This window comes from Tiliqua scincoides, chromosome 2 (genome assembly GCF_035046505.1).
Source record: "Tiliqua scincoides isolate rTilSci1 chromosome 2, rTilSci1.hap2, whole genome shotgun sequence".
In the NCBI taxonomy this organism is placed as follows: domain Eukaryota; kingdom Metazoa; phylum Chordata; class Lepidosauria; order Squamata; family Scincidae; genus Tiliqua; species Tiliqua scincoides.
In genome coordinates this window covers 67,429,168-67,444,137 of record NC_089822.1, presented here as the reverse complement: position 1 = coordinate 67,444,137, position 14,970 = coordinate 67,429,168, and the positions used below count along the sequence as shown (strand labels likewise).

Here is a 14,970-nt window from a genome sequence, read left to right as displayed (position 1 = left end):
GTTTTTTCCCCCTCTGCTCTTATGGTAAAATACGCACACTCTTTATGAAGCACAAAATTACAACAGAGTGTTCAGTGCTAAGCTACTGGGTAAAAAGCTTGGGCATGCTGCAAGGTATGAGACTGAGCAGACACCACTGAAATGAACATCTGTAAACTTCTAATGCATTTTCTAGACTAGCATTCCCTGGGGCTGGGGCTCCATAGGAGCCCTGGGGCTCCCCAGGACCCATTCAGGGGATCCACAAGCACACCATAAGTAACCACCACCTACCCCCTGCCCTGTTTCCACTGGCACTCTGGGGCTCCTTGAGACTCTTCTTAGGAGTGCAAAGGGCTCCAGTGACTGAAAAGTTTAAGAACCACTGCTCTAGACCACAGCAATTTTTCTTAACTATTTTTGGATCTCAGGTAACTTTGAGAATCTGAAGAAAGTTATGGAACCCCTCCCCGGAAAAACACACATAACACACATACACAAAGGGTTTTTTTTCCACCCGGTTCATGGACCCCTCTGAAGACAGTCCATGGACCACAGGTTAAGAACCACTATTCTAGAGGATCCTGCAATTTTTCTTATATACATTTCTTATATTAATTTGAAGTTTAACATTAAGCGTATATAAAAATTCCTGCTAGCATGCCAGGTCACAAAGAAAAACTCTGGATTTAACTGTGCAGCAAGTCCTGAACACAGGGAGAGCAGGCAGTATGACTACGGAGCATGTCTGTGCCAGGGGAATGACTACCTGTTGCACTTCTGTGTCCCGTCCCCCCCCCCCAAGTGCAATATATCCAGTTTCCAAATGGCTAAACAGAGCTAGACAGCAATCCTCTCCATTTAAAAACAGTTGAAATAAACTAAATAAGTAATCCCTTCAAGTTACAATAAACTAACTGTGGTTATGATGCTAATCACTAAATGTCTACAGTCTCAGTGGAACATGTTTATTGGGGCATTACAGTTCAGGATGGGCGGGTTATAAAAGCAGAGCCAACACAATTGGATGTATGCAGCATAACACAACTTCCCCTCCCTGCACCTTAATCCTGCCAGAAGGTCCCAAATTGTGCCCTTCTGTCTCCACTATCAGAGGTGTCACTAGACTCTGTCCACTTTTTTCCTAATTCTCCTCCATGACAGCTTAGAAATTTCTCTCTTTAAATGAGAACTGAATGCACCAAATCCTATGATAGATTAGATTCCAGTGCAACACCACATACACTGGCACAACAACAGCCCTGCCAGCCAGAAACCCCTCCACTGACAGCCACACCATCATACACTAGACACAGGCTAGACACAGACAAAGACAGACCTGATGTAGATTAGAGGAACCCCACAAGGAACAATGGGAAACCCAAAAACATCAATAAAGTACAATACTTCTCACCAGCCACTCCACCATGATCGAGAATAGGACATAGGCTACATCTGGCAGCCAAGCATAGCACACCTACCCCAGTATATAAGCCCCTGCTAGGGAGGGTCTTATCACAGGGTGCAGAATGGGGCAATACCTCTCTGGTCTCTCAAAGGGGAACTCTGGTGTCAGAAACCATGGTAAAAGAATACTTGGCACAAACAACCTCTTGTACCTCACAACATGTATGGAAAGACATTGTGTTAACCTCTGTCTCCCAGAATTCACACTGCAGGTACTTTGTCCCAATAAGACAGATTAATATATTTCCATTTTTCTCAACATAAAAGCATTTAGGAAAGGACAATGCAAGCTTCCCTTTGCTTTGCATATTCCTTCCAGTTTTCTAACACCAAGAAAGCAATCTAGGTCATTCCTAGGCCAGTGTTTCCAAGATTCCACAGAATTATACATGCATGCAGAAAAATCTTTTTGCAGGAAATCTCTGAAGTCCAGTGATGCGGCTAACAGGTCCCTAAAAAACCAGTATATCACCATCTGAGAAGGAATGGGTGTTTATTGCAACCAAAGAGTACAAATGGATAACGGTACACTCACGCTAGCACACAAGAATGATTTACTATTGTCAATCAATTTCAAAACATTTTACTACTTCAAGCAGTATATTATAAACGAATGCACAGACACATGCATGTATTCATATACAGGTCCAGCCTATTTATTCATGGATTTTTTATACACGGATTTGACTCAACACGAATGGCCCCTGCAAATGAGAAGGAATGTGCTGATCCCTGGAGAAGGGGAAAAATGCACCCCTTTAAAATCAGTTTAAAAAACTGTCCTTTAACAATAGCCTCCTTAATGAGAGGGGGGGCAGCTGGCTGACAATCCATCAATCCTTCTCTCTCCAGCAGACCCCTCCCTTCCCCCTGTGCAGTGAAAGAAAGGTGATTGGTTTGCATTGGTGAAGGGAGGGGCTGAGTGAAGTTTTCTAAGCTCTTGGAGAAGGACTGGTTGATGGATTGTCTTCTTAATGACTCTTATCTTAGAGTCAAAAGGTCAGCAAGGCTGTTTTTAAATCACAAGAAACTTTGCTTTTTAAATTAATTTACTACAGTTCGTTTTTTGCCATCCACCTGAGTGCTTGGAACGGAATGAACGAGCCTCAACCTGTACATGCTGCAAAAACACAGGCACTTATAAAGTCCAGAATATCCAATAAAGTAACACAGACCTGAACACAATCAAGCTCTTCTACAAACCTGCCAAGAATCACATTCAAACAATTGTCTTTTCCATAGAAACTGAGATAGAGTATCAAATATGAAATGACTTGCAAACCAGAAACTTTCAAAGTAAGACTTCCAAGCCCAAGCAAAGGTCTTAAACATAGGGCCCATGGGCTCTGGAGTTGGTAGTGATCAAGCCCCCCCCAACACAAACACTGGAATCGCACCTGTCCCAACCCCACCCTTTTAGCTGTGCAGGCTCTTGGAAGGAGAAGCAGAAGGAGGCCTCAGAAAGCAAGGAATGCAACAGGGAAAGGGGCAGACTAAGAGAGGTGAGGGGGGAGATGCTGCTAAGGTGGGGACTGTTGGCAACCTTCAGTCTCGAAAGACTATGGTATCACGTTCTGAAGGATGGTTCTGGAACAGCGTCTAGTGTGGCTGAAAAGGCCGGTTCGCGAGTGACAATCCCTTCCACACTGAGAGCAAGTGCAGTCTGTCCCTGGTTGGTCTCTGTGGCTATGGGCCTTCCTTCTTTGCCTCTTTGCCTCAGTCGGTTGGCCAAGAATCTCTTCAAACTGGGAGAGACCATACTGCGCAGCCTGCCTCCAAGCGGGATGCTCAGAGGTCAAGGTTTCCCATCTGTTGAGGTCCAATCCTAAGGCCTTCAGATCCCTCTTGCAGATGTCCTTGTATCGCAGCTGTGGTCTACACCTGTAGGGCGCTTTCCCTGCACAAGTTCTCCATAGATGAGATTCTTTGGGATCTGGCCATCGTCCATTCTCACAACATGACCAAGCCAATACAGGCATCTCTGTTTCAGCAGCATATACATGCCGGGGATTCCAGCTCGTTTCAGGACAGTGTTGTTTGGAACTTTGTCCTGCCAGGTGATACCGAGGATGCATTGGAGGCATAGGCGGGGAGAGCCCAATTTTCATGTGAGTTGGTGTTTCAGCAGCCCCACTTCTGGTGATGCATCACTTGGCAAAGTACCTCCCAGATGCTGAGCTGCAAAATGATTCCTTGGCAGATGCAATGCTGCTAAAGAGATGGCACACATAATAGTTGGGATCTCCTGATCAGAAAATTGGATTCTCCCATACCTTGAAAATCTGATCAAGATTTGCATATTTTCTCCTGTCATTTGCAGCTGATGAATTCCTACTAGAGGAAAAGGGCTTATTTCTGACCATCATCTCCTTAATGATGTCACTTCCTGCCTATCATGAATGCTACTTCGCTGACTATATGAAATGAGTTTGACACTCCTGCTCTAAGGTCTGCGTGAGAAGGTCGTGTAGCTTCAATTAATTTAATCCCTGTTATTTAAAATTCATTTTTCAAATTCACTATAATTGTCACCCCTTCACACATTCACTTGAGAGTAGGCCCCACTCAAGACTTGTTTCGCATTAGCACACTAAGACTGCCCTATAGACATCATTGACATTTCCCCAAACCAATGACTGAATGTTCTGCATGTCTTCTCAAACCTTGTGAAAAATCTGAACTACCAATGAACATCTCCTACAAATGCCACCTTAAGGGATTTCCTCCTCCCCCCCCCATATTAAGAGAAGCAAAGGATTTTAAATTATCAGTTGTCCGTCACTTTAAAATGTGAATTTGGGAAAAATGGGGGATATGTTAATTTAAAAAACAGTACCAGCACTGCTGGAGTCTTAGGGCACAATCCTAACCCACTTTCCAGCACCAACATAAGGGCAATGCAGCTCTGAGGTAAGGGAACAAATATTCCCTTACTTTGAGGAGGCCTCCATGAGTGCCGCCCAACTGCAGGATGCAGCACATGTCCCATTGGCACAGCTATGCCAGTGCTGGAAAGTTGGTTAGGATTTGGGCCTGAGAAGCTTTTTGACTGATAAGTATTACAAAAAAAAAGTGCAAGGCAATTAATTATCACACTCCTCCCAAGTAGCTGAAAGCTTATGGTGCTCGGAGGTCATTCAAAAGTTTTAATGTTTTATTAGAATTGTTCTTCTAGCTATACGGCAGTGAAAGGACTAATGTGCAAAAATAACTCTCTAAGTTACACCCTATCACATTTAGGGTTGATTGCCTCCATTGGGGTTGTACTCCTAAAGTGGAGAAACCATGCCACAAAACAGGATGTTCAGTACCATCCATCACATACTGTTCTGCAGACTCTGTTCTCTCGTTAACAAGTCTTCTGCTATCTGGGATAATGCATGTCCTCAAGATTTTGCACTACCATACCAAAAGTTTTTTTAAAGGTAGCAGCTATAAATTTTCCAAAATTTTGTTCATGAACAGCATTCACACAAACAACTACAGAAATAGAGCCCTTAGGAAACTACCCTGCTTACAGGAGCTTTGACAGTACATTCACTGTCTACACTACAGTATGTCTTCACTGCAACAGTTACCTAACCATTAGCTCAAAACATCATATGTAGCACCCTGCTACATTTTCTTAGGCTTAAGGAATGATCATGTTAAGAATACATTATTTATGCCATTGTTAACTGCACTACTCTTATACAACTCTATGGAAACACATTCTGAACAAATCAAAACACATCAATATTAGAACAGTAGTGACAGACAACCCAAAAAGAACACTTTATTTCCTGCACTATAAAGACAGGCATATGTGACCCAAGAGCAACCTTAAGATCACACCCAACACCCGCAGCTTTAATTACAAGTTCCACAAGAAAGTGAGATCACAAAGTAACAACACTCTCAAGTTTACTTTGATTACAAGTCCCACTGGGCACCCATTCATTTTGCAATGCTATATAACACAAGACATATTTTGGGGTTCACTGCAAATATTTCTGTCTGCTTTTTTGTTATTGTTTCCCACTAAAAGCTATATATTAGCACTTCCTAGGGGGAAAAATTTAATGAATGTGTTTTAAGAATGAAGTATGTTTAAGAACTATAGCTTCATTTACTACGTATACCCAACTGCAGCAGCACAAAAGTATAACTGGATTATTGACATATATGCGAGGGCAGGGCATACATTCACTGAATTAACAAACAATGATTTGTATTATAACAATGAAAAACATGGGGCTGGAAAGAGCTCTAGGTGCAGATCTGGAAAAGTCTTAAAAACCCCTAGTTGACAGCCACCTCAAATACAAAATACCCAAATTCCTCTCCAATGGCACTATAAGTGCCTAACCAAGTGTCTGGGATTTTCTTAACATTGGCTAAAAGAACTATAAGGCCATCACAACACTGGCACTGAATTCAGAAGCTTAAGCAATACTTGATAGGCATTTTCTATTTTTTTTTTTACAGACCGAACAGGCAGGCCAATCGGGCTGCCCCGTACCCAGGGCTGGGGCGGACTGCCACACATGTCAGAGTAAAGGCAATGAACTCCCCATACCCTGTGCGTGTCACGTCCAGCCCTACGGGGCTACTCGGACTTGTACCAGTGAAATCACTGACGCAAATCTAAGTAGCCTGGGTTGGCCCGGCCCAGGATCTGGCCTAGGTGCCAGGCTGGTCCCATCCCTCTCACCAAGCCAGTTTACCCACTGGCCCAGCCTGGCCTGGCAAGCCTTCGTTTTGCCCTCCCCACCCCCCATGCCTGCCACCCTTGGCCTGTGCAGCCTTACTTTCCTGGAGAAGCGTGGAGGCTGGATGCAGCCTCTGTGCGCCAGGCGCATCTTGTGCTGGTTCAGCCAACACCAATGGAGGTACAAATCATGGCACATTTATGACAGTACTGGCCGGCCCAAGGGACTTGCACCAGCCCAGAGAGCGCTTAGGACTGTACTCTTAAATGGTGGAAGCACATTAATTCAGTATCTAAGTATCTCCTGCTAGGTAGGTAGTTTTATTTATTTTTCCTATTTTTATATCACCCCTCCTCCAAGGAGCTCAGGGTGGTGCACATAGTTCCTCCTTTTGTCCTCACAACAATCCCTTGAGGTAGGTGAGGTTGAAAGATAGTGACTGGCCCAGCGTCACCCAGGAAGCTTCAAGGCTAAGCGGAGATTTGAACCTGGATCTTCCACTACCACTACAACATCCTGGCTCTCATATAATTTATACTTAGTCATATGATATTTCTATACATCAGGTTTATAGCAAGAATACTAGGGGGAAAACAGCCTTAAGAAAAATTGCATAAATTAGAGGACATCCTATAATTTTGCTAAAGGTCAACTCATAATTTTAAGATCTTTGTTACAGAAAGTTAAAAAAATCTTGCTCATAATAAATCCGAAGAGCACAATAAAATGCTTATGACAATGAAAGGACCCAAGCAGAAAATATTAGGTGATGTTTGCTCATTACCATAGCCTCTTAGTATAAGGCAGCTTTTGTGCCTAGTTTTTTAAAAATCAGAGTCGGTCTGAATAGAAGATAGATTTCTTCTCTCTCTGGTTCTGATTACTCAAGCCTAATATAGTCAACAACCAATCCACATTTATGGCCATACAGTAGTACAGGATGGCACTGGAGAAAGATCTGAGCAGCATACAGAATATCATTGGCATCCTGGGAATTCAATATTCATTTTAAGTCACGGTAACACTTTAAACATTTGTGTTGCAGAATAAGGTAACAGCACCTTAAAACCATAATACAAATACTATGCAAATACAATTCAAAGATACTTGTTGAGGTCTGGCATGCTTGTTTCTCATACTGCTGTTCACAGATTTAGAGAAAAGCTACACCAAAGCCAAAACTGACGATACCATCCACATTCAAATGACCACCACCTCTTTCCCTTCAGAGAAAAAAAAAATTCCAGTACACCTAGAAGCTCCCAGATGTAGGTAGAATTCATATGTTTCACCACACAAGGGAATGGGAGGCATACTGTACCCTTAGTTTGAAGGAGACAGCTTATTGGAATTGCTTCATATTCAGACTGCTATTCCCTATCCTCAATTTCAAGCTTACAGCTCCTGGTGTGAAGAATCCTCACTCTTCTTGCCCATTACTGTATGCTGTTGCACTCCAGTCAGCTTATGGGTGAATGCTCCTTATATAAAATGAAAATCAATGGATTAGGTAGGCTTTGACTTCTCTTCAGATTGCTATACCCAGTTTATGGCAGCCAATGTTCTGCTGATCACCTCCTCTGAGTCTTACAGCCCAATTCTATTGATGCAGGCCACAGCCTGAACTAGTGTTCCAACAGCAGAACACACTTTCTGGGTGTCATAAGGCTATCCAAAAGCTATCCATAGCTATCCATAAGCACACATAATCATGTGCTTTCAGACCTCTGCCTGAGTGGCCGCAGTCGCCCAGCCTTTGATGGTGGGAGACAGAGCACCTGCCAACAAAGGTGAGTTGGGGAATAAGGAGTAGAAGGGAGAGATGAATGGGACAAAACTGGAGAAGGTGGGAGGGGGTGTTGTATGGTATGGGCAAGTTGCTTTAGATGCTATCCCGTCTGGTGGCAGTCAACACTGTCTCCTTGGTCCTGTATCAGTTGGTGATCAGAAGGCTTACAGAGAGGGGAGGTAAGGAAAAAAATGTTTCCTTACTGTACTTCTCCCAAGCTTCCGGATCAGCCCCATATAGCACAGCCCATTTTGGTGCAGCTGCATGCTACTGCAGGGAGAACCATAGGATGGTGATGTTAATGAGAAAAGAATGAATGTTAAGGGAGACAAATTAAATAAGTACAGACTAGTCACATGAAGCAGCAGGAAGATTCCCCACCTTTTAAAATTAGCTTAAAATATTGGAAAGGTCTGGGGAGGGGAGAAGAATGTGTGAACAGCTGGTGTTCATAATTTTAAGTCAAAGGGACCTTTGGGTGGCAGAAGAGACTAAAGAAGTACAACTAGCCTGTGTCTTACATGAGAGTTATATTCTGAGGTCAGCATGTAAAGCCAAAATCATGTATTTTAGAAACTTCCTTAAATCCAACAAATACATGCTGTATCTTTAAGAATTAAAAGCACAGTATGAGACACAGGAGGATGACAGACAACTGAGGGAAAAGCGGTTTCACTCTCTCATTTCAGGCTCACTCCAGGGCAGGCAGAATCACCTGCACTATTTAAGTTGCTTTTCTGTCTCGGGGAGGGCAGCTCTTCTTCTTCTTTAGCATTTGTCCCATGTGGTGGTAGGGGCAGCTCATATACTTGAATCTGCACAAGCCAATTGTGCATAAGAAGCAGGTCAACTGTATTTTCTTAATGATTTAAGAAACTGATGTTAACATCAAGAAAAGTGTGTTAATTCATATTGTTGTTGATTACTTTGTTCACTCATATAAACCATATCTTATCCATCAGTCAGAAAGAAGTGGGGGAAGCAATGCCAAGCAATGCTTCTTCTATAACATTCCATAAAGGTACATAAAGTATATCTGCATATAAGGCAATGCAATGCACAAAGGCAGAGTGAAGTTGCTTATATGAAAAGAAACATGGAGTATTAATCAAGTATATCCTATCATCCATCACATGCCTAGAGCCAGGCAAATTATCACAAATAACCCAGTCCATTAAAATGGTACTTGGGCAGCAGATGCTCTCTATAGGTTGTTCCCAGCTACTTTTTATTTAAGGTTCCTAGTGCACTGTGTTTTTTGTTTCTAACTTGTACTTAAGACTACCAAAAACTCATTGGCAACTATTTAAAATAGCCATGATACAGTATTTCCTTTATCGTAATTATTGTGCACATTTCTCTGTCTCTTTTCCTCTTAAAAGGACATAGCTACTCATTCCAACTATAGATAACAAGAGGCAAAATTATGATGTGCAACACTTAAGTTACATAAGAAATTGTACCAAAGCAAGGGGGAAAAGCTTTGTACAACTGACCCATTGCTGATTTAACATGCCAGCTTTCACACATTCTAAAGGAAATAAATCTAGCTGTTACACTGACATCTTTATTTAGAATTCATATAAGACTGCCCAACTGATGAATATTCGAAGAGAAGTAGAATGGGATGGAATGTTGTGTAGAGAAAGTTGCCCAAGCTAAACCTTGCCTTAGTTAAAACTGCAGACATCTTAGCTCCTACTTGTTTCTGTTGATGGCATAAGAAAAAAGTAGTTTACACAGATGGCTTTTATATGCCCACTGGCCTCTTTCAAAATTTAAAGACTACATGAGCCATTCTGAATAAAGTTCTGTTAAGAATAGTGTGTTAAACTAAGAACATACCTTTATTATGTTAAATAAGGCCACAAACATTGCTATCCTGTCTGTGAACATACACTCATTTGAAACCTAAAAGGAAGAAAACCAACATTTGGGGTAGATTGTCCCTGTGTGGTCAGCTGAAGGCAAGTTTTACTAACGACAGTAGCTGTGAGTACATGACAGGAACATACGAATGACACAAGAACAGCCCTACTGAATTAAACCAAAAGGCCATCTACTCCACCACCCTATTCCCTTCCGTGGTCAACCTCTGGTGGAACCACGAGCACAGCTTGAGGGTATCTGCCCTGTACTGTTGCTGTCATTCAGTGGCATACTACCTCTTAGCATGTGATATAGCCATCATGGCAGGGTAAACCTATCCTCCATGAATTTGTTTAACCTCCTTTAAAATCAACTAAGCTAGTGACCACCACATCTCGTAGCAGCGAATTTCACAGGCTAACAGCCCAATCCTACCAACTTTCCAGCACTGATGCAAACGCAATACAGTCCAGAGGTAAAGGAACAAGCATTCCCTTACCTTGAGGAGGCCTCTGTGACTGCCTCCCCACCACAGAATGCAGTGAGAGCCCCACCAGTCCTGGAAAGTTGGTTAGAATTGAGCTATCAGTGAAGAACCCTTTGCTAGTCCACCCAATGACTTCAAGTTCCAGCACAGAAAGACAAGCTTCTCTCTCCATATTACACATACTTTCATTTAGGGGTTGTCTTTTATAAACTACCATAAAGAGCTCCACACACTTTTGTCTTTTCTCAGAGCACCTTCTAAACAACCTTTTCTGTACCCTTTCCAGCTCTCCACTACTGAGGTCACCAAGCAAATGGCTATCACTTACAAGCCTACTGTAGAAATTTGTAGAAACATGCAGATTATTATATGCATTTCTCCCTCAGAGTAGCTTATGTGGATGCCAGCAGTCTTCCATCCAGAAGCTGAGGTCCACACCCACTTCTTAGCTTGAATGCTAAGAACAATGCTGCAGAATCAGGCACTCCCAGACCATTGCTCTGGGACCTTTGGTCTCAGAGATAATTACTTAATCTAGTAAGTAATTGCTAGTCACTTTATATAGAATGAAGCCCTTCATATCAAGTCCAAATTCCACATATTACGTACCTGTTGTAACAGAAAATATCAGGACCCTGATACTCAATGAGTAACTTAATGAGTAGCTCAGTGTAAGAAAGCTTAATGACTCTCAATTACATTTGTGTAACTACCCATTTCCAGACAAAAGTTTTAATCTATCCAATCCTGTAACTAAGCAACATTCATTAATTCATTTCAGGAAAGCATGTGCAGAATGTCCAGAGCACACACAACTGAAATTAATCAAGGATGTTCTGCAGAAGTGTGGTAGGTTGTGAGCACTGCATTTGCTCAGTACATCTTGGGAGAGAAGGGAAAAAAGGGATCTCTGTTCCAAGATTTTGGCAGAACACTACCACTGTAGGACTTTGTATGTCTATTCAAAGTAAGAATTCTCACTGAATTCAATAGAATTTACTCCCAGGTAAGTGTGTACAGGATTACAGCCTTACAGACTTGCAATGCATTTGTTAAGGTCTATACACAAGTAAGCTATACCATTTCAAACTAGAACAACCACATGGATAGTGTTATAACCAACAAGATTTCCTAATGTTCTCCAAAAATGGTATAAATACAGCAACATTAGTTCTGTATCCAGTCACCTGGTGTTCAGTAATTGCTTAAAGGAAGTCCACAGCAGATCTGAGCCTCTAAAAACGACATTCAGTATATATGTATAGGTGAATATCTGAATCTAAGAAGTGGAATAGCATTTATTGTTGAGCACATCAATATGCTATGCAAGTTTCCAAATCTAATTTTTATGCATCCACCTTTACTGTAAGTTTACACCTATACACACTGCATTTTCAGTAAGGCAGAAAAAGGGAACATACATAGCAACAATGTATTAAAAAATTAACTGCTTTCTCAAACCTTATAACATGTACACAAGTTCTGCACATTTTTATTATGGCTCTACAAACAAAGAAAAATGGTTAGTTAATATTTTAATCAAAGAAACTCTTAAGGCCATTTTCTAATTCATGTCTCTCAAAGCAATAAATAGGTCAAAAATCAAAAGCCCCTTTTTTTGTCAATTCCATGCATTTCTCCCAATCCTCTCAACAGCCCACCCAGTCATCAGAAATTACATTATAAAAAATGAATACACTGCTATGCAACCATTGAATGACAAGTGAATAGTCCTTCCAATTCTGGGCCCTTTTTAATCATGAAGCAAGTTGTGCCCTACCTAGAAAGCCAAGAAGGGCTTCAGTGCAACAAGCCATTCACACATGCTAGTCAATTTTATAACACCATGCTTTTCAGGCCCTGCTATTCCTAGACACAAGCTCTCCCTTTGATTCAATCATGCACACTGTAAGAATAAGGATGGTTGTTCTTGGAGTGGGTCTAAACAGCAGCAAATACAGCAGCAGCCATGCAATTTTTCCATCTTTGTTTTACCACACCGTCACTGGGCCGATTTAGTAGCTCTTATCTTCCAATATGACAGGTCCATGGAATAGAAATGCCTGCATTTTCGCATTACCACAGAGCCTAGCCCATGCCCCTATTAGAGACACCCCTGATCTAAAGCCTGCTTCCTTCTTTGGGGCATTCTGCTCTGGCAACCCTTAAGGACTCTGTGTAGAGCACATTTTGTAGGAGGGTCCAAAAAGGACTGCCATGCTCATTCTCCCTGATGTTCAGGGAAGGGTGTGTGCGTATACACATCTCCACATTTTTGTCTCTTCTGCTAGTTTTCAAGGTATGCTCCCAGCATGGCCAGTGTCTCTCTTTAACAGGAAAATCAGGGCCACAGACAGCCAACCCACAGGGCACTCAAGCCTTCCCGAGGTGTGTGTGTGCGCCTTCAGAACAATGCAGACGTTACATTGTGTCACCATCGATCTTCGAGGGCAACTCCTCGTGCCTTCACTGCGCTGCAGCCTGGTGGTTTTCTCTCTCCCTCTCCGCCTTCCCATCCCCGCCCCCCAATGGATTTGCTATCCATCCACCTCCGGTTCCATTCCTTTCTTCCTCTTCTCCCCCACATCTCTCTCTCTTTCAGCCGCCCCCTTCCCTTCCTCTCCATTTTCGGCAGGCGTCCACTCCACACGAAGCCGCCCACAGAAACCAGAAAGAGCCATTCGCTCGCTCCATCCACCTTCTTCGCGCAGGCATATACAATGTTGCACTGCGCTGTCTCCAGGCAAGGGAGCCACCGGCGCTCCATCCTCACTAACATCATAATGGTGCTTGCAAGACTCCCTTGGAAAGAGAAGGAAGGAAGGAAGAAAGCGGGGAAGGAAAGGGGAGGGGACTCGGATTCGAATTGTCTCCTCCTCCCCCCCAAAGCGTGCACACCTTCCCCACCAACATGATCCGATTTCCTACAGCTCCAGCAACAGTAACAAGCTAGTATGGTCACAATGTACACAACTGTGTAAGAGCCCAACCCTATGTATGACTACTCAGAAGTCCCATTAGAGTCAAAGGGCTTTACTCCCAGGAAAGAGTGGGCAGGATTGCAGCCTCACAGCCCAATCCTATGCATGTCCACTCAGAACCAAGTTCCATCCTAGTCAATGGGGATTACTCCCAGGAAAGTGTGGCTAAGATGGCAGCCTCACTCCCCAACCCTATGCATGTCTACATAGAAGTAAGTCTCATTCTAGTCAATGGGGCTTACTCCCAGGAAAGTGTGGACAGGATTTCGGCCTCACAGCCCAATCCTATGCATGTCCACTCAGAACCAAGACCCATTATAGTCAATGAGGCTTACTCCCAGGAAAGTGTGGCTAGGATGGCAGCCTCACTGCCCAACCCTATGCATGTCTACTCAGAAGTAAGTCCCATTCTGGCCAATGGGGCTTACTCCCAGGAAAGTGTGGACAGGATTTCGACCTCACAGCCCAATCCTATGCATGTCTACTTAGAAGTCAGTCCCATTCTAGTCAACAGGGCTTAGCCTAAGGCAATCAATCGAGGTCTAGCCAACGCCACACACGCGCGACTTTCCATCCTGACACACACAAAAAAGCCACCCCCTTCCCAATGGGGCTTCACACGTCTATTGGAGATCCGTGCACACATCTGCACCCCTCCCCCGAGCGCTCTTGTGTGGGAAGAAGCGGCGGCGGCGGCAGCAGCAGCAGCAGCGGGGGAGGGGGCGTTCTCTGGCAGCTACCCAGGGGAAGGGGGGGAAGCGGGCGAAGGGTGCCGCCGGCCAAGAGTCGACTTACCCAGCAGCAGGAGCTTGAGCTCTCGGCGGGAGTCCCTCTTGTCCCGGCGGAGCTGCCTCTCGATCTCATCGTTGATCCGCCGGGCTTCCTTGGCTTCCTCGCTCAGGCAGCACGCCATGATGGACTCCAGAGTCATTCTTTCCAAGTGGTTCCAGCACAACCCCCACCCCCACCCCGAAGACACACACACACACACACACACACACACACAGCAAGCACACCCCGAGCCACGAAGCCACGAACGCAGCAGAGAGCCCTGCAGCAGCAGCTGCTGCTCCTTCCTCGCTGGGTGCCGCCTTCCCGGCCCCCGCCCCACTCCCGGGGATCGCAAAGCTCAAGGCGAGGCGAGCCCAGGGAGAGCCCTAGCTGCTCACACGCAGGCACAGCACAGGCGTCCCCCCAACACCCAGGCACCTCTGCCACTCACAGCCTCCCCCACCTCCCCCTGCCGACACTCGCGCCTGCCCACTCCTCCTCCTCTTCTCCCTTCAGTCATGCACCAAACAACATGGAAACATCCAAGCAGCAGCAGCAGCAGCCCCCTCGCCCTTTCCTCCTGCGAAAAGGCTCCCCACCCCCTTTGGGAAACAGCAGCTAAGCGCAGCCCCCCGCACGCATCCTCTCCACTCCCTTTTCTCCTCCCACCCCGGACTGGGGGTGGCTGGTTGGCAGCCTTCTGCTCTCGCCCCCCCACCTCTGGCTCGGCTCTGCAAAGCTTCTTGGAAATGAACCTGCCCGCCTTGGAGGCTGAAGAGGAAAGCGCCTTGTTTTGCTTGCCTTCGAAGGCGGTGGCTGTAGCCAGGGAGAGCTCTTCCTTTCTCGGTTCCGCCTTTCCCTTACTGTAACAAGCGGGGGTGGATACCGCGGGAGGGGGAGAGAGAGAGGCTGACTCTGGTGCATGCAGACAATGTG

The 14,970-nt window shown here is 44.5% G+C and overlaps 1 protein-coding gene across 1 annotated transcript in view; it reads right to left on the bottom strand.

The window, feature by feature from the left end:
- LOC136642158 (guanine nucleotide-binding protein G(q) subunit alpha) overlaps window positions 1-14,457 on the bottom strand; it is a 100,842-nt gene extending 86,385 nt beyond the window's left edge. Inside the window, exon 1 of the mRNA XM_066618428.1 lies at window positions 14,059-14,457. Coding sequence (XP_066474525.1) covers window positions 14,059-14,194 — 136 coding nt within the window. The 5' untranslated portion in view covers window positions 14,195-14,457. The remainder of the gene's footprint in view (window positions 1-14,058) is intronic.
- Window positions 14,458-14,970: the final 513 nt, after the last annotated feature.